This window comes from Carcharodon carcharias, chromosome 18 (genome assembly GCF_017639515.1).
Source record: "Carcharodon carcharias isolate sCarCar2 chromosome 18, sCarCar2.pri, whole genome shotgun sequence".
Lineage (NCBI taxonomy): Eukaryota > Metazoa > Chordata > Chondrichthyes > Lamniformes > Lamnidae > Carcharodon > Carcharodon carcharias.
The window spans coordinates 89,611,049-89,637,321 of NC_054484.1; the positions used below are offsets into that span (position 1 = coordinate 89,611,049).

The following is a 26,273-nucleotide window of genomic DNA, read 5'->3' on the forward strand; positions in this document are numbered from 1 at the left end:
ATGGACTCTGTCGGCTGCTTGGCAGATGTGCCTGTGAAAGCAAGGGGAGATAATTAGTGCATGGCAGTGGCCTGTGAAACAGGACACATCACTCACAGCATGGTTGTCTAATGGATGTTGCACTGCTGGATCCTCATTTGGTAGAGCACCGCCGACCTCACCATCAGCTCAGGAATGGTTCAGATCCTCGGTGGCCAGCTGGATGGCTCTGTTGATTTCAGGCATTCCTTCACCAGTCTGTAACCTCTCCCTCTTGTGGTGTGCCAGTTTGTCCTGCATGAATAGAGATGGAGAGAGCGTAAGCAGGATGCCTGCCAGCCCAGATGATAATTATGCTTGGCATGGGTGGGTGGTGAGTGGTCCCATGGACAGGATGAGGACAATGACCGTGTGTGTAAGAGAGTGAATGTTGATGTCCCTTGAACTGGCAGTGAGTGTGGGCCCTGTGGATGTGTGATAGGTTTGTGAGTGTGTGACTTGAGAGTGATGAGAAGGGAGACTTACCCTGGTGGAACCAAGAAGATCATTCATCTTCTTGCGGCACTGGGTGGCTGTCCCCTTTTGAAGGGCATTGGCACTGACCACCGCTGCCACTGCCTCCCAAGCCGGATTAGAGATGTTGCTGCCCATTCTGTGGCCAGAGCAGGGGTTGAGGACATCCTGGCAGGGCTCCACGGCATCCTAAAGATGTTCCAGTGACGCGTCGCTGAACCTGGGGGCTGCAGTCTTTTTGCCTTTCAGGGCCATGTCTTCCAAGCAGCAGGCGTGGGCTGGAAGCTCTGAGAAGTGTGCACGTGACTGGACTTTAAATATGGTGCCCGGTGAGGTGATGGCGTGGCGGGTGAATGAGAGCCTGCTCACCATGGAAACGGCGTGTTTCCCAGGAATGGGTAAATAATGTGGCGGGTTTGGGACGAAACGGCATTGAAAACCTGCCAAAATGTCACTTTACCCGCCTGGCACTGCACGATTCCGCCCTCGGGCTCAGGCATCTCCCTGAAGCTTCTCTCCTGTCCACTGCGGCTCTTGTGACTGCAGGGACTGGAGAGCTGCTGGCCAATCAGGTTGACCGGCAGCTGAGTAAGGCGGGACTTCCTCCTGAGTGAGGGCCGGAAGTCCTGCCTGCAGCCAATTGATGCTCCTTTGAGCTGTGGGGCACGCTGAGTTGGAGGGGATGTCGGAGGGGGTGTCGGAGATGATGTCTGAGGGGATGCCGGAGGGAAATGTCAGAGGGGATGCTGGAGGGGATGCTGGAGGGGATGCTGGAGGGGATGCTGGAGGGGATGCCGGAGGGAAATGTCAGAGGGGGTGCTGGAGGGGATGCTGGAGGGGATGCTGGAGGGGATGCTGGAGGGGATGTCGGAGGGGATGCTAGAGGGGATGCCGGAGGGAAATGTCAGAGGGGATGCTGGAGGGGATGCCGGAGGGGATGCTGGAGGGGATGTCAGAGTGGGTGTCGGAGGGGATGTATTCCCCACCGACTCTTCGGATGATGGGAAGGTAAATCCAGCCATCTGAAAAACTCAGGCTGTTGTCTAGTTTTCATACGATGCTGAGTTGTAGCAGGTTAGGTTTATGATTTTATGGTCACATTATTGCACTAGTGCAAATGTTAATTCAGGCACTGAGGTGTGATAAGTCATAAAACTGGTCAACAGCAACTTAGTTCTGTAAAAAATCATCTTCAAAATGATTAATATATTAGGCTGTGTGTAAAAATCCTGAATCCAATGGTGGTTTGCTGCATTCTCCTCTGATGTTTTGTAAAGACTAAATGGATTCTTTGATTTCAGTACACCTGGGATGCGAGTGAGAAATATTTTTTCCAATCCACAGTCGCCTTTTCCATGAGAAAATACTGGGAGGAATACAAAAACCAGCTTATTGACTTTGTGTAAGTTATTCTGTTTGTCTACCTCTTCCCGTTACTCTTTGATGCAGTGTAGACTTTGCTTGCATCCCTCAGCATGAAATAATTTCTCCACATTTCCCGAGAGCATTTGCTTGGGCTGTTGGGTTACTAATCCAGTGACTTATTATCACTATGCCACCGTCTCCCCTTATGTTGTACAATTCTAGCAAGACTTCTTTATTCTTGCACTCCAATCGCCTTGCCATAAAGACCAACATGCAATTTGCCTTCCTAATTGTTTGCTGCTCCTGCACACTGACTTTCTGTATCCCTTGCACAGGCACACCCACAGTCCCTCTGAACACCAACATTTACAAGTTTCACGCCTTTTTAAAAATATTCTGCTTTGCTATTCTTATGGCCAAAGTGAATAGCCTCAAACTTTCTTCCATTACACCCAGCTGCCACCATGGCTGGGGTTTTCCAGTCCTGCCCACTGTGGGACTTGTCGCACGTAAGTTTTGACAGATCAGCCAAAGATCCATTGACTTTGGGTGGGAATTTCAGGCAGCACCAGAAAATCCTGGCCCTTTTTGCCATTCACTTAACCTGCTACATCTCTTTGCAGCCTCCCTGTTGTCTCCTCACAACTTACATTCCCACCTCTTGATTCTATGAGTCCCGTCTGCACCAAATTCTGGACTTAGTGCTCATTTCCATGAAGCCATTGTCCCATTCTGTGCTCCGAATTCTCTGTCTTGGGCCTTGACAACCTTCCTAAAGTGTGGTGTCTAGAATTGAGCCCAATACTTCAGCCAGGGCCTAACTAGTGATTTAGAAAGATTTAGCATGACTTCCTTGGCTTTGAATTCAATGCTCCTTTTACAAAGCCAAATATCACATACGCTTTCCTAACTGCCTTATCAACTTGTCCTGCCACTTTAAAGATTTGTGAAATTCCCCCACCCTGGACCTGCCCACCCTCCCCATCCCCCCATCCCCACCCCCACCCCCAACTCAGCCCCATTGCCTCTCCTCTTGCACCCACTTTTAGATTACACTGCACCCTCCCCATCTATTGTTCCTCCTGAACTGTATCACTTCACTTGTAATAAATGGCATCTGCCATGTACCTGCCCATTTCACCATTCTGCCTTTGTCCTCCCCGAGGTCTGTTACTATTCTGCTTCCTACCACTTTGCCAAGTCCTGTATCATCTGCAAACTTCAAAATTGTATTTCCCATACCCAAATCCAGGTCATTCATATCTAACAAGAAAATCAATGGTCCTAACACAGATCCCCGGAGGGGTCCCATTACATGCTTCTCATCGATCAGAAAAACATCTTATTCTCACTGCTCTCCAGCTCCTATCTCTTGGCCATTAACACACTTACCCAACTACTGCCCCTTCAATACCAGGTGCTTCTCATTTTTGAATAAGTCTATTCTGTGGTACTTTATCAAATTCTTTTTCAAAATACACAAGTTGTCTGCATTAACCTCTTTAACCCTCTCAGCTACTTCATCAAAGAACTCAACTCAGGCCAGTCAGACACAACTGGTCTTTAACATATCTGTCCTGGCTGGTTCATCAATGACCTTCCTTCCATCATAAGGTCAGAAGTAGGGTTGTTCGCTGATGATTTCACCATGCTCAGCACCATTTGCGACTCCTCAGATACTGAAGCAGTCCATGTCCAAATGCAGCAAGACCTATATAATATCCAGGTATTTGGATAATATACAAGTGTCAGGCAATGACCATCTCCAAAAGAGAGAATCTAACCATCAACCCTTGACATTCAATGGCATTATCATCAATGAATCCCCCACTATCAACATCCTGGGGGTTATCATTGACCAGAATATGAACTGGGCTAGCCATATAAATACTGCCATTACAAGAGCAGGTTGGAGGCTAGGAATCCTGCGACAAGTAACTCATCTCCTGACTCCCCAAAGCCTGTCCACCATTCATTTTCTGGACAATGGTAACCCCCAGTATCTTGGTAGTGAGTGAGAGCTATTAGGAGAAGCTGAAACTCAGCTCATGTTGATGAGTGATCTCACTGCTTTCTGAGAAGCCCCAACATGAACTGGAGCTGGATTGCTCCATCTCTGAGCTATTGTATGCAAGCTGGCTACCAGGCTACCCAGTAGACCAGTATTCCCCAGTGTCTGCTCATCGGCCTTCTTCCATAGGCTGGGCCTTTCAGTCAACTTTTTACTCCTCTGCAGCAGTGCGAGTATGTGATCCCACCCTCTGTCGAGTATGTAATCCCACCCTCTGTCGAGTATGGTATCCAGTCCCCCTGCCCTAACTCATGTACGCTTGCCCCCAGAAATTCACTACCTGAAGACCTCCCCTATTGTCTAGAGGAAGCATGATGCCAGTCTCTGACCTGGTGCTCCATCTTTAAGAAGGCATATCTCCTCTTCCTGAGGGAGCAGAGACTTTCATATCTTCAGGAATGGGGCCTCAATTCAATGTCTCACCTAATACAGCAGAACTGAACAGTCAGCCTAATTTTGTGCTCAAGCCTCTGAAGTGGGACTTGAACCCACAACCTTCTTACTCAGGGATAAGTGTGGAGCTTACTGAACCCTTAGCTATCACCAAATGATGGGTTTGAGAGTTTGAATCCAGTGGAGTTCCATGGTATCTGAACATTGCAGAGTACTGAATAACCCAACAAATGGTTTCTTACTACTAACAATGTGTATCTTAGGCTGTGTAAATAAACGGGAATGATTAAGATTTATGACACTGAATGTGACAGGTAAATACCAAACTCTGTGCAAATTTTAACAGATGTCTGCCTGGCCTGGTGGTCCTTTATATCACTGCCACTTCTCTTCCTGGAATGCCTTCCTTAAAGAAGTATTACTCTTCTCAAAAAGCCTCCACCTATCGCAGACCTTCTATGCAGCTTCACCTGCTCCACCCCCCTTAAACAGTATACATTTTTACTTCTCTTTAGCTCTGAAGAAGAGTCATACGAATTTGAAATGTTAACTCTTTTTTTTCTCTTCACAGATACTGTTAGACCTGCTGAGTTTTTCCAGCATTTTCTGTTTTTGTCTCCTTTATATTAACCTGTCCTATTCTTGTCTTCCACACAGGGCAGAAAACGTTTATATATTTGATGAAACAGAAAGGATCTCTTTTTGTTTCATTGTTCTGGAGTCAACGAACAACATGAATATTATTCCAAAGGCAGACGTGGAGCAAGCTATCAGGTATCACATGAAACTCTTTGGAATGGAAGGGTTAATCGTAGCTAACAACATCTGGAAAGTGGTTGACCATGTCTACAGGCACAGTGTGTAAATGTGAAGTGATGATACAAATCGACCACTTATTTATATTTGCCACAAAAGTATATAAATGGTGAATTAGCACATATAAAGGGATGGATTCACTGATGACCTGCACTCAAATGGAATGCACGGATAGGTGTTGTAGGGTAGCCGAGTTGTACTATTGCTGATTGAGCTGATCAGCAGATACTTCTTGGGAGGAAACATTAAGTTTATTTACAACATACTCAGCAGCAACTTCATGTGTGCTTTCAACTCCAACTCTATCTCTGACAGCTGAGATAGCTCGTACTACTTTCCTGTTGGTTACTACAGATCATATGATCTTCCTTAACAAGTATTGTTCTTAAATGTACATTGCACACAAAAAAACATAATTACTACATTCCTTCCCCTTTAACTCGGCTATACATATTATATTTACAAGTACGTATTTTTCGCAACAACATAATATTTATGCTAGGTAGTGGCAGTGGGTTTGGAAGGTGCTGTCAAAGGAGGCTTGGTGAGTCCCTGCAGTGCATCTTGTAGGTGGTACACACCGCTGCCACTGTGCATCGGTATGGAGGAAACGGATGCTGAAGGTGGTGGATGGGGTGTCAATCAATTGGGCTGTCCTGCCCTGGATGGTATCAAGCTTCTTGAGTATTGTTGGAGCCACACTCATCTAGGCAATTGGAGAGTATTCCATCTCAATCCTGACTTGTGCCTTGTAGATGGTGGATAGATTTTGGGGCGTCAGGAGGTGAGTTACTCGCTGCAGGATTCCACAACCTGCTCTTGTAAGCACAATATTTATATGGCTGCTCCAATTCAGTTTCTGGTCAATGGTAACCCCCAGATTGTTGATAGTGGAGGATTCAGTGATGGTGATGCCGTTGACTGTCAAGGGGAGGTGGTTAGATTCTCTCTTGGAGATCTGGGCCAAAGAAACTTGGATAATGGGAGAAAATGTTTAAACAATTTCAAACAATATGGAGTGTAACAATTGAGCTGTAAGCTAGAAATTGGTGAAATTGTACAGGTGTTCAAAATGTTCATATCTGATTCTGACTTTACCCATTTCAAATGAATAAGGTTAATACCTCTGTTAAACCATTTGCTAGAGAAATTGGTTATGAGACCTGAAAAAAGTTGCCTGATAAGTTTGCTCTCACAGATTTCCAGCCTTATATTAAGCTTTATCTATCATGCCTCTTATAGCTATCATGATGAAAAATTTCCAACACATTGTTTAAGATCTACAGACAGCAGTCCAATTAAACATATTTCCAATTACAGGAAGAACAGAGACCGGATCAACAATGCATTTCTGTTAACCGATGACACGCTAGAGTTTCTTGAAATTTCACCGACTCTGGCACCAAGGATTGAACCCCCAGTGACAGTCTGGCTAGTTGTGTTTGGAGTTATCATCAGCCTGGTTTGCATTGCATTGGTTACCTTGATTGTTAGTGGAATAAGAACAAGAAAAAGGTAAGTGCATAAAAAATGAACGCTAGTAATATCTATTACTAATAATTACAGTAGTTACTGAAGGCTACGAGGATCAATAAAGGCCATGAAGATCAGTAAAGACCATGGGGATTGTAAAGAGACTGAGGATCAGTAAAGACCACGAGGAGCAGTAAAGACCTCGAGGATCAGTAAAGACAATAGGGATCAATAAAGACCATGGGGACCAGTAAAGACCAAGGGGATCCATAAAGACCACGGCGATCAGGAAAGCCCATGGGGATCAGTAAAGACCACGAGGATCAGTAAAGACCACGAGGATCAATAAAGAAAGAAAGGACCGGTAAAGAATGTGAGAATCAGTAAAGAACGTGAGGATCAGTAAAGACCGTGAGAATCAGTAAAGACCATGGGGATCAGTAAATACCATAAGGATCAGTAAAGACTGTGAGGATCAGTAAACACCATGAGGGACAGTAAAGAACATGGCGATCAGTAAAGGCGGTGAGGATCAGAAAACACAATGGGGATCAGTAAAGACCGTGAGGATCAGTAAAGACCATGAGGATCAGTAAAGAATGTGAGGATCAGAAAAGAATGTGAGGATCAGAAAAGACCAAGGGGATCAGTAAAGACCACGGGGATCAGTAAAGACCATGGGGATCAGTAAAGACCACGAGGATCAATAAAGAAAGAAAGGAACAGTAAAGCATGTGAGAATCAGTAAAGAACGTGAGGATCAGTAAAGACCATGAGGGACAGTAAAGACCATGGCGATCAGTCAAGGTGGTGAGGATCAGAAAACACAATGGGGATCAGTAAAGACCGTGAGGATCAGTAAAGACCATGAGGGACAGTAAAGACCACAGTGATCAGTAAAGGCAGTGAGGATCAGAAAACACCATGGGCATCAGTAAAGAATGTTAGGAACAGTAAAGTCCGTAAGGATCAGTAAAGACCATGGGGATCAGTAAAGACCATGAGGATCAGTAACGACCACAGGGATCAGTAAAGACCATGAGGATCAATAAAGACTACAGGGATCAGTTAAAGACCATGGGGATCAGTAAAGAACGTAAGGAACAATAAAGTCCGTGAGGATCAGTAAAGACCATTGGGATCAGTAAAGACCATGAGGATCAGGAAAGACCGTGAGGATCAGTAAAGATCACGAGGATCAGTAAAGACTGTGAGGAACAGTAAAGAACATGGGGATCAGTAAAGAACATGGGGATCAGTAAAGGCCATGAGGATCAGTAAAGACCGTGAGGACAGTAAAGGGCGTGAGGATCAGTAAAGACCATTGGGATCAGAAAAGACCATGAGGATCAGTAAAGACCATGAGGAACAGTAAAGACCATGGGGATCAGTAAAGACTGTGAGGACAGTAAAGAGCGTGAGGATCAGTAAAGACCACGGTGATCAATAAAGACCACGGGGATCAGTAAAGAGCATGAGATCAGTAACGACCATGAGGATCAGTAAAGACCGTGAGGACAGTAAAGAGCGTGAGGATCAGTAAAGACCACGATGATCAGTATAAACCATGGGAATCAGTAAAGACCACAGGGATCAGTAAAGACCACGAGGATCAGTAAAAAATGAGAGGATCAGTAAAGAAAGTGAGGAGCATAAAGAAAGTGAGGATCAGTAAAGACCACGGTGATCAATAAAGACCACAGGGATCAGTAAAGAACATGAGATCAGTAACGACCATGAGGATCAGTAAAGACCGTGAGGACAGTAAAGAGCGTGAGGATCAGTAAAGACCACGGTGATCAGTATAAACCATGGGAATCAGTAAAGACCAAGAGGATCAGTAAAGAATATGAGGATCAGTAAAGAGCATGAGGATCAGTAAAGGCCATGAGGATCAGTAAAGACCATGGGGATCAGTAAGGACCACGGGGATCAGTAAAGACCACGGGGATCGGTAAAGAACATAGGGATCAGTAAAGAGCTTTTGAATCAGTAAAGACTATGGGGATCAGTAAATACCATGGGGATCAGTAAATACCATGGGGATCAGTAAAGGCGGTGAGGATCAGAAAACACCACGGGAATCAGTAAAGAACATAAGGAACAGTAAAGTCCGTGAGGATCAGTAAAGACCATGGGGATCAGTAAAGACCATGGGAATCAGTAAAGATCATGAGGATCAGAAAAGACTACAGGCATCAGTAAAGACCATGAGGATCAGGAAAGATCGTGAGGATCAGTAAAGACCATGAGGATCAGTAAAGACAATGAGGATCAGTAAAGACCACGGGGATCAGTAAAGACCATGAGGATCAGTAAAGACCATGAGGACAGTAAAGACTACGGGGATCAGTAAAGACTATGAGGATCTGTAAATACTGTGAGGATCAGTAAAGACCTCGGGGATCACTAAAGACCATGAGGATGAGTAAAGACCGTGAGGACAGTAAAGAGTGCGATGATCAGTAAAGACCAAGGTGATCAGTTAAGACCACAGGGATCAGTAAAGACAATGAGGATCAGTAAAGACGGTGAGGACAGTAAAGACCATGAGGATCAGTAAAGACCATTGGGATCAGAAAAGACCATGAGGATCAGTAAAAACCATGAGGATCAGTAAAGGCCATGAGGATCAGTGATGACCATGAGGATCAGTAGAGAACATGGGGATCAGTAACGGCCATGAGGATCAGTAAAGAGCATGAGGATCAGTGAAGACCGTAAGGATCAGGAAAGACCATGAGGACCAGTAATGGCCATGACCATCCGTAAAACCCATGGGGATCAGTAAAACCATGGGGACCAGTAAAGTCCATGGGGATCATTAAAGACCATGGGGATCAGTAAAGAGTACAGGGAAAAGTAAGGACCATGAGGATCAGGAATGTCCGTGAGGATCAGTAAAGACCTTGAGGAGCAGTAAAGACCATGAGGATCAATAAGGACCATGAGGATCAGTAAAGACTACAGGGATCAGTAAAGACCATGGGGTTCAGTAAAGACGATGGGGATCAGAAAAGACCATGAGGATCATTAAAGATCACGGGGATCAGGAACGACCATGAGGATCAGAAAAGACCATGGATCCAGTAAAGACCATGAAGATCAGTAAAGACCATAAGAATCAGTAAGGACCATGAGGATCAGTAAAGACTGTGAGGATCAGTAATGACCATGGGGATCAGTAAAGACCTGGAGGATCAGCAATGACCATGGTGATCAGTAAAGTCCATGATGATCAGTTAAGACCTTGGGGATCAGTAAACAACACGGGTATCAGTAAAGACCACGAGGATCAGTAAAGAATGTGAGGATCAGAAAATAATGTGAGGATCAGTAAAGACCGTGAGGATCAGTAAAGACCACGGGGTTCAGTAAAGACCACAGGCATCAGTAAAGACCATGGGGATCAGTAAAGACCACGAGCATCAATAAAGAAAGAAAGGAACAGTAAAGAATGTGAGAATCAGTAAAGAACGTGAGGATCAGTAAAGACCGTGAGAATCAGTAAAGACCATGGGGATCAGTAAATACCATGGGGATCTGTAAATACCATGTGGATTAGTAAAGACCGTGAGGATCAGTAAAGACCATGAGGGACAGTAAAGACCATGGCGATCAGTAAAGGCAGTGAGGATCAGAAAACACAATAGGGATCGGTAAAGAACGTAAGAAACTGTAAAGTCTGTGAGGATCAATAAAAACCATGGAGATCAGTAAAGACCATGTGGATCAGTAATGACCACAGGAATCAGTAAAGACCATGAGGATCAATAAGGACTACAGGGATCAGTTAAAGACCAAGAGGATCAGTAAAGATCACGAGGATCAGTAACGACCATGGGGATCAGTAAAGGCCATGAGGATCAGTAAAGACCATTGGGATCAGAAAAGACCTAAGGCTCAGTAAAGACCATGAGGATCAATAAAGACCATGGTGATCAGTAAGCACCGTGAGGACAGTAAAGACCACGGGGATCAGTAAAGACTATGGGAATCAGTAAAGACCACGGGGATCAGTAAAGACCATGAGATCCGTAAAGTCCATGAGGATCAGTAATGACCATGAGGATCAGTAAAGAACATGGGGATCAGTAACGGCCATGTGGATCAGTAAAGACCATGAGGATCAGTGAAGACCGTAAGGATCAGAAAAGACCATAAGTCCAGTAACGTCCATGACCATCCGTAAAACCCATGGGGATCAGTAAAGACCATGAGGATCAATAATGACCATAGGGATCAGTAAAGACTACAGGGATCAGTAAAGACCATAAGGATCAGGAAAGACCGTGAGGATCAGTAAAGACCATGGGGATGAGTAAACACCATGGGGACCAGTACAGACCATGAGGATCAGTAATGACCATGGGAATCATTAAAGTCCATGACGATCAGTTAAGACCATGGGGAACAGTAAAGACCACGAGGATCAGTAAAGAATATGAGGATCAGAAAAGAATGTGAGGATCAGTAAAGACTGTGAGGATCAGTAAAGATCACGAGGATCAGTAAAGACCACGGTGATCAGTAAAGACCACGGGGATCAGTAAAACCATGAAGATCAGTAAAGACCATGAGGATCAGTAAAGACCACTGGGATCAGTAAGGACCATGAGGATCAGTAAAGACCATGAGAATCAGTAAACACCGTGAGGACCAGTAAAGACCATGAGGACCAGTAAAGACCATGGGGATCACTAAAGACCATGAGTATTAGTAAAGTCCGTGAGGATAGTAAAGAGCGTGAGGATCAGTAAAGACCACGTGGATCAGTAAAGACCACGAGGATCAGTAAAGAATGTGAGCATCAGTAAAGAAAGTGAGTATCATAAAGAATGTGAGGATCAGTAAAGACGACAGGGATCAGTAAAGACCACGAGGATCAGGAAAGAATGTGAGGATCAGTAAAGACCATGGGGATCAGTAAAGACCATGGGGATCAGAAAAGACCATGAGGGTCAGTGAAAACCATGGAATCAGTAAAGACTGTGAGGATCAGTAAAGTCCGTGAGTATCAGTGAAGACAATGGGGATCAGTTAAGACCATGAGGATCAGTAAACGCTGAGAGGATCAGTAAAGACCACGGTGATCAGTAAAGACTGTGAGGATCGGTAAAGGCTACGGGGATCAGTAAAGACCATGGGGATGAGTAAACACCATGGGGACCAGTAAAGTCCATGAGGATCAGTAATGACCATGGGGATCAGTAAAGTCCATGACGATCAGTTAAGACCATGGGGAACAGTAAAGACCATGAGGATCAGTAAAGAATATGAGGATCAGAAAAGAATGTGAGGATCAGTAAAGACTGTGAGGATCAGTAAAGACCACGGGGATCACTAAAGACCATGAGGATCAGTGAAGACTGTAAGGATCAGAAAAGACCATGAGGACCAGTAATGGCCATGACTATTCGTAAAAACCATGGGGATCAGTAAAGCATGGGGACCAGTAAAGACCATGGGGATCAGTAAAGACCGTGAGGATCAGTAAAGGCCGTGAGGATCAGTAATGACCATGGGGATCAGTAAAGTCCATGATGATCAGTTAAGACCTTGGGGATCAGTAAAGAACACGGGGATCAGTAAAGACCACGAGGATCAGTAAAGAATGTGAGGATCAGAAAATAATTTGAGGATCAGTAAAGACCGTGAGGATCAGTAAAGACCACGGGGATCAGTAAAGACCATGGGGATGAGTAAACACCATGGGGACCCTAAAGACCATGAGAATCAGTAATGACCATGGGGATCAGTAAAGTCCATGACGATCAGTTAAGAACAAGGGGAACAGTAAAGACCATGAGGAACAGTAAAGACCACGAGGATCAATAAAGAAAGAAAGGACCAGTAAAGAATGTGAGAATCAGTAAAGACGATGGGGATCAGTAAATACCATGGGGATCAGTAAAGGAGATGAGGATCAGAAAACACCATGGGGATCAGTAAAGACCGTGAGGATCAGTAAATACCATGGGGATCAGTAAATACCATGGGGATCAGTAAAGGCGGTGAGGATCAGAAAACACCACGGGGATCAGTAAAGAACATAAGGAACAGTAAAGTCCGTGAGGATCAGTAAAGACCATGAGGATCAGTAAAGACCATGGGGATCAGGAAAGACTACAGGGATCAGTAAAGACCATGAGGATCAGGAAAGACTGTGAGGATCAGTAAAGACCATCGGGATCAGTAAAGACCATGGGGATCAGAAAAGACCATGAGGGTCAGTGAAAACCATGGAATCAGTAAAGACTGTGAGGATCAGTAAAGTCCGTGAGTATCAGTGAAGACAATGGGGATCAGTTAAGACCATGAGGATCAGTAAACGCTGAGAGGATCAGTAAAGACCACGGTGATCAGTAAAGACTGTGAGGATCGGTAAAGGCTACGGGGATCAGTAAAGACCATGGGGATGAGTAAACACCATGGGGACCAGTAAAGTCCATGAGGATCAGTAATGACCATGGGGATCAGTAAAGTCCATGACGATCAGTTAAGACCATGGGGAACAGTAAAGACCATGAGGATCAGTAAAGAATATGAGGATCAGAAAAGAATGTGAGGATCAGTAAAGACTGTGAGGATCAGTAAAGACCACGGGGATCACTAAAGACCATGAGGATCAGTGAAGACTGTAAGGATCAGAAAAGACCATGAGGACCAGTAATGGCCATGACTATTCGTAAAAACCATGGGGATCAGTAAAAGCATGGGGACCAGTAAAGACCATGGGGATCAGTAAAGACCGTGAGGATCAGTAAAGGCCGTGAGGATCAGTAATGACCATGGGGATCAGTAAAGTCCATGATGATCAGTTAAGACCTTGGGGATCAGTAAAGAACACGGGGATCAGTAAAGACCACGAGGATCAGTAAAGAATGTGAGGATCAGAAAATAATTTGAGGATCAGTAAAGACCGTGAGGATCAGTAAAGACCACGGGGATCAGTAAAGACCATGGGGATGAGTAAACACCATGGGGACCCTAAAGACCATGAGAATCAGTAATGACCATGGGGATCAGTAAAGTCCATGACGATCAGTTAAGAACAAGGGGAACAGTAAAGACCATGAGGAACAGTAAAGACCACGAGGATCAATAAAGAAAGAAAGGACCAGTAAAGAATGTGAGAATCAGTAAAGACGATGGGGATCAGTAAATACCATGGGGATCAGTAAAGGAGATGAGGATCAGAAAACATCATGGGGATCAGTAAAGACCGTGAGGATCAGTAAATACCATGGGGATCAGTAAATACCATGGGGATCAGTAAAGGCGGTGAGGATCAGAAAACACCACGGGGATCAGTAAAGAACATAAGGAACAGTAAAGTCCGTGAGGATCAGTAAAGACCATGAGGATCAGTAAAGACCATGGGGATCAGGAAAGACTACAGGGATCAGTAAAGACCATGAGGATCAGGAAAGACTGTGAGGATCAGTAAAGACCATCGGGATCAGTAAAGACCATGGGGATCAGTAAAGACTACAGGGATCAGTAAAGACCATGAGGATCAGGAAAGACCGTGACGATCAGTAAAGATCATGATGATCAGTAAAGACAATGAGGATCAGTAAAGACCACAGGGATCAGTAAAGACCATGAGGATCAGTAAAGACCATGAGGGCAGTAAAGATCGTGAGGATCAGTAAAGACCACGGGGATCAGTAAAGACTACGGGGATCAGAAAAGACCATGAGGATCAGTAAATACTGTGAGGATCAGTAAAGACCTCGGGGATCAGTAAAGACCATGAGGATGAGTAAAGACCGTGAGGACAGTAAAGAATGCGATGATCAGTAAAGACCACAGTGATCAGTTAAGACCATGAGGATCAGTAAAGACCATGAGGATCAGTAAAGACCATGAGGGCAGTAAAGATCGTGAGGATCAGTAAAGACCACGGGGATCAGTAAAGACTACGGGGATCAGAAAAGACCATGAGGATCAGTAAATACTGTGAGGATCGGTAAAGACCTCGGGGATCAGTAAAGACCATGAGGATGAGTAAAGACCGTGAGGACAGTAAAGAATGCGATGATCAGTAAAGACCACAGTGATCAGTTAAGACCATGAGGATCAGTAAAGACCATGAGGATCAGGAAAGACTGTGAGGATCAGTAAAGATCACGAGGATTATTAAAGACCATGAGGATCAGTAATGACTGTGAAGATCAGTAAAGACCACGGTGATCAGTAAAGACCATGGTGATGAGTAAACACCAAGGGGACCAGTAAAGACCATGAGGATCAGTAATGACCAAGGGGATCAGCAAAGTCCATGACGATCAGTTAAGACCATGGGGAACAGTGAAGACCACGAGGATCAGTAAAGAATATGAGGATCACAAAAGAATGTGAGGATCAGTAAAGACTGTGAGGATCAGTAAAGATCACGAGGATCAGTAAAGACCACGGGGATCAGTAAAAACCACGGGGATCAGTAAAGACCATGAAGATCAGTAAAGACCATGAGGATCAGTAAAGACCACTGGGATCAGTAAGGACCATGAGGATCAGTAAAGACCATGAGGATCAGTAAACACCGTGAAGACAGTAAAGACCATGAGGACCAGTAAAGACCATGGGGATCACTAAAGACCATGAGTATTAGGAAAGTCCGTGGGGATAGTAAAGAGCGTGAGGATCAGTAAAGACCACGGCGATCAGTAAGGACCACGGGGATCAGTAAAGAACATGGGAATCAGTAAAGACCACGTGGATCAGTAAAGACCACAAGGATCAGTAAAGAATGTGAGCATCAGTAAAGAAAGTGAGTATCATAAAGAATGTGAGGACCAGTAAAGACCACAGGGATCAGTAAAGACCACGAGGATCAGTAAAGAATGTGAGGATCAGTAAAGACCACGGGGATCAGTAAAGACCATGGGAATCAGAAAAGTCCATGAGGGTCGATGAAAACCATGGAATCAGTAAAGACTGTGAAGATCAGTAAAGGCCGTGAGGATCAGTAAAGTCCGTGAGGATCAGTGAAGACAATGGGGATCAGTTAGGACCATGAGGATCAGTAAACGCTGAGAGGATGAGTAAAGACCATGAGGATCAATAAAGACTATGAAGATCAGTAAATACCATGGGGATCAGTAAATACCATGGGGATCAGTAAAGGTGGTGAGGATCAGAAAACACCATGGGGATCAGTAAAGACCGTGAGGATCAATAAATACCATGGGGATCAGTAAAGGCGGTGAGGATCAGAAAACACCATGGGAATCAGTAAAGAACATAAGGAACAGTAAAGTCTGTGAGGATCAGTAAAGACCATGGGGATCAGTAAATACCATGGGGATCAGTAAATAGCATGGGGATCAGTAAAGACCATGAGGATGAGTAAAACCCGTGAGGACAGTACAGAGTGCGATGATCAGTAAAGACCACGGTGATCAGTAAATACCATGGGGATCAGTAAAGGCGGTGAGGATCAGAAAACACCATGGGGATCAGTAAAGACCGTGAGGATCAGTAAATACCATGGGGATCAGTAAAGACCATAGGAATCAGTAAAGACCGTGAGGATCTGTAAAGACCATGAAGATCAGTAAAGACCACAGGGATGAGTAAAGACCATGGGGATCAGTAAAGAAGATGAAGATCAGTAAAGACCATGAGGATCAGTAAAGACCCTGGGATCAGTAAGGACCATGAGGATGAGTAAAGACCACGGGGATCAGTAAAGAATGTGAGGATCAGAAAAGAATGCAAGGATCAGTAAAGACTGTGAGAATCAGTAAAGACCATGGGGATCAGTAAAGACGATGATGATCAGTAAAGACCATGAGGATCAGTACAGACCACGAGGATCAATAAAGAAAGAAAGGAACAGTAAAGAATGTTAGAATCAGTAAAGAACGTGAGGATCAGTAAAGAGTGTTAGAATCAGTAAAGACCATGGGGATCAGTAAATACCATGGGGATCAGTAAATACCATGGGGATCAGTAAAGGTGGTGAGGATCAGAAAACACCATGGGGATCAGTAAAGACCGTGAGGATCAGTAAATACCACGGGGATCAGTAAAGACCATAGGAATCAGTAAAGACCGTGTGGATCCGTAAAGACCATGAAGATCAGTAAAGACCACAGGGATGAGTAAAGACCATGGGGATCAGTAAAGAAGATGAAGATCAGTAAAGACCATGAGGATCAGTAAAGACCCTGGGATCAGTAAGGACCATGAGGATGAGTAAAGACCACGGGGATCAGTAAAGAATGTGAGGATCAGAAAAGAATGCAAGGATCAGTAAAGACTGTGAGAATCAGTAAAGACCATGGGGATCAGTAAAGACGATGATGATCAGTAAAGACCATGAGGATCAGTACAGACCACGAGGATCAATAAAGAAAGAAAGGAACAGTAAAGAATGTTAGAATCAGTAAAGAACGTGAGGATCAGTAAAGAGTGTTAGAATCAGTAAAGACCATGGGGATCAGTAAAGACCATGGGGATCAGTAATACCATGGGGATCAGTAAAGGCGGTGAGGATCAGAAAACACCATGGGGATCAGTAAAGAACATAAGGAACAGTAAAGTCCGCGAGGATAGGTAAAGACCACGGGGATCAGTAAATACCATGGGGATCAGTAAATAGCATGGGGATCAGTAAAGACCATGAGGATGAGTAAAGACCGTGAGGACAGTAAAGGGTGCGATGATCAGTAAAGACCACGGTGATCAGTAAATACCATGGGGATCAGTAAAGGCGGTGAGGATCAGAAAACACCATGGGGATCAGTAAAGACCGTGAGGATCAGTAAAAACCATGGGGATCAGTAAATACCATGGGGATCAGTAAATACCATGGGGATCAATAAAGGCGGTGAGGATCTGAAAACACCACGGGGATCAGTAAAGAACATAAGGAACAGTAAAGTCCATGAGGATCAGTAAAGACCATGGGAATCAGTAAAGATCATGAGGATCAGTAAAGACTACAGGGATCAGTAAAGACCATGAGGATCAGGAATGACCGTGAGGATCAGTAAAGATCATGAGGATCAGTAAAGACCATGGGGATAGGTAAAGACTACAGGGATCAGTAAAGACCATGAGGATCAGGAAAGACCGTGAGGATCAGTAAAGATCACGAGGATCAGTAAAAACAATGGGGATCAGTTAAGACAATGAGGATCAGTAAACGCTGAGAGGATCAGTAAAGACCACGGTGATCAGTAAAGACTGTGATGATCAGTAAAGGCCACGGGGATCAGTAAAGACCATGGGGATCAGTAAAGACCATAGGAATCAGTAAAGACCATGAAGATCAGTAAAGACCACAGGGATGTGTAAAGACCATGGGGATCGGTCAAGAACATGAAGAGCAGGAAAGACCATGAGGATCAGTAAAGACCACTGGGATCAGTAAGGACCATGAGGATGAGTAACGACCATGAGGATCAGTAAAGACCATGAAGATCAGTAAAGGCCACGGGGATCAGCAAAGACCATGGGGATCTGTAAAGAAGATGAAGATCAGTAAAGAATGTGAGGATCAGAAAAGAATGCGAGGATCAGTAAAGACTGTGAGAATCAGTAAAGACCATGGGGATCAATAAAGACGATGATGATCAGTAAAGACCATGAGGATCAGTAAAGACCAAGAGGATCAATAAAGAAAGAAAGGAACAGTAAAGAATGTTAGAATCAGTAAAGAACGTGAGGATCAGTAAAGAGTGTTAGAATCAGTAAAGACCATGGGGATCAGTAAATACCATGAGGATCAGTAAATACCATGGGGATCAGTAAAGGTGGTGAGGATCAGAAAACACCATGGGGATCAGTAAAGACCGTGAGGAGCAGTAAATACCATGGGGATCAGTAAAGGCGGTGAGGATCAGAAAACACCATGGGGATCAGTAAAGAACATAAGGAACAGTAAAGTCCCTGAGGATCAGTAAAGACCATGGGGATCAGTAAATACCATGGGGATCAGTAAATAGCATGGGGATCAGTGAAGACCATGACGATGAGTAAAAACCGTGAGGACAGTAAAGAGTGCGATGATCACTAAAGACCACGGTGATCAGTTAAGACTGTGATGATCAGTAAAGGCCATGGGGATCAGTAAAGACCATGGGGTTCAGTAAAGACCATAGGAATCAGTAAAGACCATGAAGATCAGAAAAGACCATGGGGATCGGTAAAGAACATGAAGATCACTAAAGACCATGAGGATCAGTAAAGCCAACTGGGATCAGTAAGGACCATGAGGATGACTAACGACCATGAGGATCAGTAAAGACTATGAAGATCAGTAAAGGCCACGGGGATCAGCAAAGACCATGGGGATCAATTAAGACCATGGGGATCTGTAAAGACCACGGGGATCAGTAAAGAATGTGAGGATCAGAAAAGAACGTGAGGATCAGTAAAGAGTGTTAGAATCAGTAAAGACCATGGGGATCAGTAAATACGATGGGGATCAGTAAATACCATGGGGATCAGTAAAGGTGGTGAGGATCAGAAAACACCATGGGGATCAGTAAAGACCGCGACGATCAGTAAATACCATGGGGATCAGTAAAGGCGGTGAGGATCAGAAAACACCATGGGGATCAGTAAAGAACATGAGGTACAGTAAAGTCCGTGAGGATCAGTAAAGACCATGGGGATCAGTAAATACCATGGGGATCAGTAAATAGCATGGGGATCAGTAAAGACCATGAGGATGAGTAAAGACCGTGAGGACAGTAAAGAGTGCGATGATCAGTAAAGACCACAGTGATCAGTTAAGACCATGAGGATCAGTAAAGACCAGGAGGATCAGGAAAGACTGTGAGGATCAGTAAAGATCACAAGGATTATTAAAGACCATGAGGATCAGTAATGACTGTGAAGATCAGTAAAGACCACGGTGATCAGTAAAGACCATGGTGATGAGTAAACACCAAGGGGACCAGTAAAGACCATGAGGATCAGTAATGACCAAGGGGATCAGCAAAGTCCATGACGATCAGTTAAGACCATGGGGAACAGTGAAGACCACGAGGATCAGTAAAGAATATGAGGATCACAAAAGAATGTGAGGATCAGTAAAGACTGTGAGGATCAGTAAAGATCACGAGGATCAGTAAAGACCACGGGGATCAGTAAAAACCACGGGGATCAGTAAAGACCATGAAGATCAGTAAAGACCATGAGGATCAGTAAAGACCACTGGGATCAGTAAGGACCATGAGGATCAGTAAAGACCATGAGGATCAGTAAACACTGTGAAGACAGTAAAGACCATGAGGACCAGTAAAGACCATGGGGATCACTAAAGACCATGAGTATTAGGAAAGACCGTGGGGATAGTAAAGAGCGTGAGGATCAGTAAAGACCACGGCGATCAGTAAGGACCACGGGGATCAGTAAAGAACATGGGAATCAGTAAAGACCACGTGGATCAGTAAAGACCACGAGGATCAGTAAAGAATGTGAGCATCAGTAAAGAAAGTGAGTATCATAAAGAATGTGAGGATCAGTAAAGACCACAGGGATCAGTAAAGACCACGAGGATCAGTAAAGAATGTGAGGATCAGTAAAGACCACAGGGATCAGAAAAGTCCATGAGGTTCGGTGAAAACCATGGAATCAGTAAAGACTGTGAAGATCAGTAAAGACTGTGAAGATCAGTAAAGGCCGTGAGGATCAGTAAAGTCCGTGAGGATCAGTGAAGACAATGGGGATCAGTTAAGACCATGAGGATCAGTAAACGCTGAGAGGATCAGTAAAGACCACGGTGATCAGTAAAGACTGTGAGGATCAGTAAAGGCCACGGGGATCAGTAAAGACCATGGGGATCAATAAAGACCATAGGAATCAGTAAAGACCGTGAGGATCAGTAATGACCATGAAGATCAGTAAAGACCACAGGGATGAGTAAAAACCATGGGGATCAGTAAAGACCATGAGGATCAGTAAAGACCACTGGGATCAGTAAGGACCATGAGGATGAGTAAAGACCATGAGGATCAGTAAAGACTATGAAGATCAGTAAATACCATGGGGATCAGTAAATACCATGGGGATCAGTAAAGGTGGTGAGGATCAGAAAACACCATGGGGATCAGTAAAGACCGTGAGGATCAGTAAATACCATGGGGATCAGTAAAGGCGGTGAGGATCAGAAAACACCATGGGAATCAGTAAAGAACATAAGGAACAGTAAAGTCTGTGAGGATCAGTAAAGACCATGGGGATCAGTAAATACCATGGGGATCAGTAAATAGCATGGGGATCAGTAAAGACCATGAGGATGAGTAAAACCCGTGAGGACAGTACAGAGTGCGATGATCAGTAAAGACCACGGTGATCAGTAAATACCATGGGGATCAGTAAAGGTGGTGAGGATCAGAAAACACCATGGGGATCAGTAAAGACCATAGGAATCAGTAAAGACCGTGAGGATCCGTAAAGACCATGAAGATCAGTAAAGACCACAGGGATGAGTAAAGACCATGGGGATCAGTAAAGAAGATGAAGATCAGTAAAGACCATGAGGATCAGTAAAGACCCTGGGATCAGTAAGGACCATGAGGATGAGTAAAGACCATGGGGATCAGTAAAGAATGTGAGGATCAGAAAAGAATGCAAGGATCAGTAAAGACTGTGAGAATCAGTAAAGACCATGGGGATCAGTAAAGACGATGATGATCAGTAAAGACCATGAGGATCAGTACAGACCACGAGGATCAATAAAGAAAGAAAGGAACAGTAAAGAATGTTAGAATCAGTAAAGAACGTGAGGATCAGTAAAGAGTGTTAGAATCAGTAAAGACCATGGGGATCAGTAAATACCAGGGGGATCAGTAAATACCATGGGGATCAGTAAAGGTGGTGAGGATCAGAAAACACCATGGGGATCAGTAATGACCGTGAGGATCAGTAAATACCATGGGGATCAGTAAAGACCATAGGAATCAGTAAAGACCGTGAGGATCCGTAAAGACCATGAAGATCAGTAAAGACCACAGGGATGAGTAAAGACCATGGGGATCAGTAAAGAAGATGAAGATCAGTAAAGACCATGAGGATCAGGAAAGACCCTGGGATCAGTAAGGACCATGAGGATGAGTAAAGACCACGGGGATCAGTAAAGAATGTGAGGATCAGAAAAGAATGCAAGGATCAGTAAAGACTGTGAGAATCAGTAAAGACCATGGGGATCAGTAAAGACGATGATGATCAGTAAAGACCATGAGGATCAGTACAGACCACGAGGATCAATAAAGAAAGAAAGGAACAGTAAAGAATGTTAGAATCAGTAAAGAACGTGAGGATCAGTAAAGAGTGTTAGAATCAGTAAAGACCATGGGGATCAGTAAATACCATGGGGATCAGTAAATACCATGGGGATCAGTAAAGGTGGTGAGGATCAGAAAACACCATGGGGATCAGTAAAGAACATAAGGAACAGTAAAGTCCGCGAGGATAGGTAAAGACCACGGGGATCATTAAATACCATGGGGATCAGTAAATAGCATGGGGATCAGTAAAGACCATGAGGATGAGTAAAGACCGTGAGGACAGTAAAGAGTGCGATGATCAGTAAAGACCACGGTGATCAGTAAATACCATGGGGATCAGTAAAGGCGGTGAGGATCAGAAAACACCATGGGGATCAGTAAAGACCGTGAGGATCAGTAAAAACCATGGGGATCAGTAAATACCATGGGGATCAGTAAATACCATGGGGATCAATAAAGGCGGTGAGGATCTGAAAACACCACGGGGATCAGTAAAGAACATAAGGAACAGTAAAGTCCATGAGGATCAGTAAAGACCATGGGAATCAGTAAAGATCATGATGATCAGTAAAGACTACAGAGATCAGTAAAGACCATGAGGATCAGGAATGACCGTGAGGATCAGTAAAGATCATGAGGATCAGTAAAGACCATGGGGATAGGTAAAGACTACAGGGATCAGTAAAGACCATGAGGATCAGGAAAGACCGTGAGGATCAGTAAAGATCACGAGGATCAGTAAAAACAATGGGGATCAGTTAAGACAATGAGGATCAGTAAATGCTGAGAGGATCAGTAAAGACCACGGTGATCAGTAAAGACTGTGATGATCAGTAAAGGCCACGGGGATCAGTAAAGACCATGGGGATCAGTAAAGACCATAGGAATCAGTAAAGACCATGAAGATCAGTAAAGACCACAGGGATGTGTAAAGACCATGGGGATCGGTCAAGAACATGAAGAGCAGGAAAGACCATGAGGATCAGTAAAGACCACTGGGATCAGTAAGGACCATGAGGATGAGTAACGACCATGAGGATCAGTAAAGACTATGAAGATCAGTTAAGGCCACGGGGATCAGCAAAGACCATGGGGATCAGTTAAGACCATGGGGATCTGTAAAGAAGATGAAGATCAGTAAAGAATGTGAGGATCAGAAAAGAATGCGAGGATCAGTAAAGACTGTGAGAATCAGTAAAGACCATGGGGATCAATAAAGACGATGATGATCAGTAAAGACCATGAGGATCAGTAAAGACCAAGAGGATCAATAAAGAAAGAAAGGAACAGTAAAGAATGTTAGAATCAGTAAAGAACGTGAGGATCAGTGAAGAGTGTTAGAATCAGTAAAGACCATGGGGATCAGTAAAGACCGTGAGGATCAGTAAATACCATGGGGATCAGTAAAGACCATAGGAATCAGTAAAGACCGTGAGGATCCGTAAAGACCATGAAGATCAGTAAAGACCACAGGGATGAGTAAAGACCATGGGGATCAGTAAAGAAGATGAAGATCAGTAAAGACCATGAGGATCAGTAAAGACCCTGGGATCAGTAAGGACCATGAGGATGAGTAAAGACCACCGGGATCTGTAAAGAATGTGAGGATCAGAAAAGAATGCAAGGATCAGTAAAGACTGTGAGAATCAGTAAAGACCATGGGGATCAGTAAAGACGATGATGATCAGTAAAGACCATGAGGATCAGTACAGACCACGAGGATCAATAAAGAAAGAAAGGAACAGTAAAGAATGTTTGAATCAGTAAAGAACGTGAGGATCAGTAAAGAGTGTTAGAATCAGTAAAGACCATGGGGATCAGTAAAGACCATGGGGATCAGTAAAGAAGATGAAGATCAGTAAAGACCATGAGGATCAGGAAAGACCCTGGGATCAGTAAGGACCATGAGGATGAGTAAAGACCACGGGGATCAGTAAAGAATGTGAGGATCAGAAAAGACGACAGGGATCAGAAAAGTCCGAGGGTCAGTGAAGACCATGGAATCAGTAAAGAATGTGAGGATCAGTACAGACCATGGGGATCAGTAAAGACCTTGGGGATCAGTAAAGACCATGGGGATCAGAAAAGTCCATGAGGGTCAGTGAAGACCATGGAATCAGTAAAGACTGTGAGGATCAGTAAAGACTGTGAGGATCACTAAATACCATGTGGATCAGTAAATACCATGGGGATCAGTAAATACCATGGGGATCAGTAAAGGCGGTGAGGATCAGTAAATACCATGGGGATCAGTAAAGACCATAGGAATCAGTAAAGACCGTGAGGATCCGTAAAGACCATGAAGATCAGTAAAGACCACAGGGATGAGTAAAGACCATGGGGATCAGTAAAGAAGATGAAGATCAGTAAAGACCATGAGGATCAGTAAAGACCCTGGGATCAGTAAGGACCATGAGGATGAGTAAAGACCACGGGGATCAGTAAAGAATGTGAGGATCAGAAAAGAATGCAAGGATCAGTAAAGACTGTGAGAATCAGTAAAGACCATGGGGATCAGTAAAGACGATGATGATCAGTAAAGACCATGAGGATCAGTACAGACCACGAGGATCAATAAAGAAAGAAAGGAACAGTAAAGAATGTTAGAATCAGTAAAGAACGTGAGGATCAGTAAAGAGTGTTAGAATCAGTAAAGACCATGGGGATCAGTAAATACCATGGGGATCAGTAAATACCATGGGGATCAGTAAAGGTGGTGAGGATCAGAAAACACCATGGGGATCAGTAAAGACCGTGAGGATCAGTAAATACCATGGGGATCAGTAAAGACCATAGGAATCAGTAAAGACCGTGAGGATCCGTAAAGACCATGAAGATCAGTAAAGACCACAGGGATGAGTAAAGACCATGGGGATCAGTAAAGAAGATGAAGATCAGTAAAGACCATGAGGATCAGTAAAGACCCTGGGATCAGTAAGGACCATGAGGATGAGTAAAGACCATGGGGATCAGTAAAGAATGTGAGGATCAGAAAAGAATGCAAGGATCAGTAAAGACTGTGAGAATCAGTAAAGACCATGGGGATCAGTAAAGACGATGATGATCAGTAAAGACCATGAGGATCAGTACAGACCACGAGGATCAATAAAGAAAGAAAGGAACAGTAAAGAATGTTAGAATCAGTAAAGAACGTGAGGATCAGTAAAGAGTGTTAGAATCAGTAAAGACCATGGGGATCAGTAAATACCAGGGGGATCAGTAAATACCATGGGGATCAGTAAAGGTGGTGAGGATCAGAAAACACCATGGGGATCAGTAAAGACCGTGAGGATCAGTAAATACCATGGGGATCAGTAAAGACCATAGGAATCAGTAAAGACCGTGAGGATCCGTAAAGACCATGAAGATCAGTAAAGACCACAGGGATGAGTAAAGACCATGGGGATCAGTAAAGAAGATGAAGATCAGTAAAGACCATGAGGATCAGGAAAGACCCTGGGATCAGTAAGGACCATGAGGATGAGTAAAGACCACGGGGATCAGTAAAGAATGTGAGGATCAGAAAAGAATGCAAGGATCAGTAAAGACTGTGAGAATCATTAAAGACCATGGGGATCAGTAAAGACGATGATGATCAGTAAAGACCATGAGGATCAGTACAGACCACGAGGATCAATAAAGAAAGAAAGGAACAGTAAAGAATGTTAGAATCAGTAAAGAACGTGAGGATCAGTAAAGAGTGTTAGAATCAGTAAAGACCATGGGGATCAGTAAATACCATGGGGATCAGTAAAGGTGGTGAGGATCAGAAAACACCACGGGGATCAGTAAAGAAGATAAGGAAAAGTAAAGTCCGTGAGGATCAGTAAAGACCATGGGGGTCAGTAAAAACCATGGGAATCAGTAAAGATCATGAGGATCTGAAAAGTCTACAGGCATCAGTAAAGACCATGAGGATCAGGAAAGACCATGAGGATCAGTAAAGACCATGAGGATCAGTAAAGACCATGGGGATAGGTAAAGACTACAGGGATCAGTAAAGGCCATGAGGATCAGGAAGGACCACGGGGATCAGTTAAGACCATGAGGATCAGTAAAGACCATGAGGACAGTATAGATCGTGAGGATCAGTTAAGACCACGGGGATCAGTAAAGACTATGGGGACCAGTAAAGACCATGGGGATCAGTAAATACTGTGAGGATCAGTAAAGACCTTGGGGATCAGTAAAGACCATGAGGATGAGTATAGACCGTGAGGACAGTAAAGAGTGCGATGATCAGTAAAGACCACGGTGATCAGTTAAGACCACGGGGATCAGTAAAGACAATGAGGATCAGGAAAGCACGTGAGGATCAGTAAAAATCACGAGGATTAGTAAAGACCATGAAGATCAGTAATGACTGTGAAGATCAGAAAAGACCTCAGGGATCAGTAAAGAACATTGGG

At 44.1% G+C, this 26,273-nt stretch overlaps 1 protein-coding gene across 1 annotated transcript in view; it reads left to right on the plus strand.

Annotated features, from left to right (window-relative positions):
- ace2 (angiotensin I converting enzyme 2) overlaps positions 1 to 26,273 on the plus strand; it is a 121,319-nt gene that overhangs the window by 57,467 nt on the left and 37,579 nt on the right. The window contains exons 15-17 of the mRNA XM_041210916.1: positions 1,794 to 1,894; positions 4,979 to 5,095; positions 6,458 to 6,652. Of these exons, the coding sequence (XP_041066850.1) occupies positions 1,794 to 1,894; positions 4,979 to 5,095; positions 6,458 to 6,652 (413 nt within the window). The remainder of the gene's footprint in view (positions 1 to 1,793; positions 1,895 to 4,978; positions 5,096 to 6,457; positions 6,653 to 26,273) is intronic.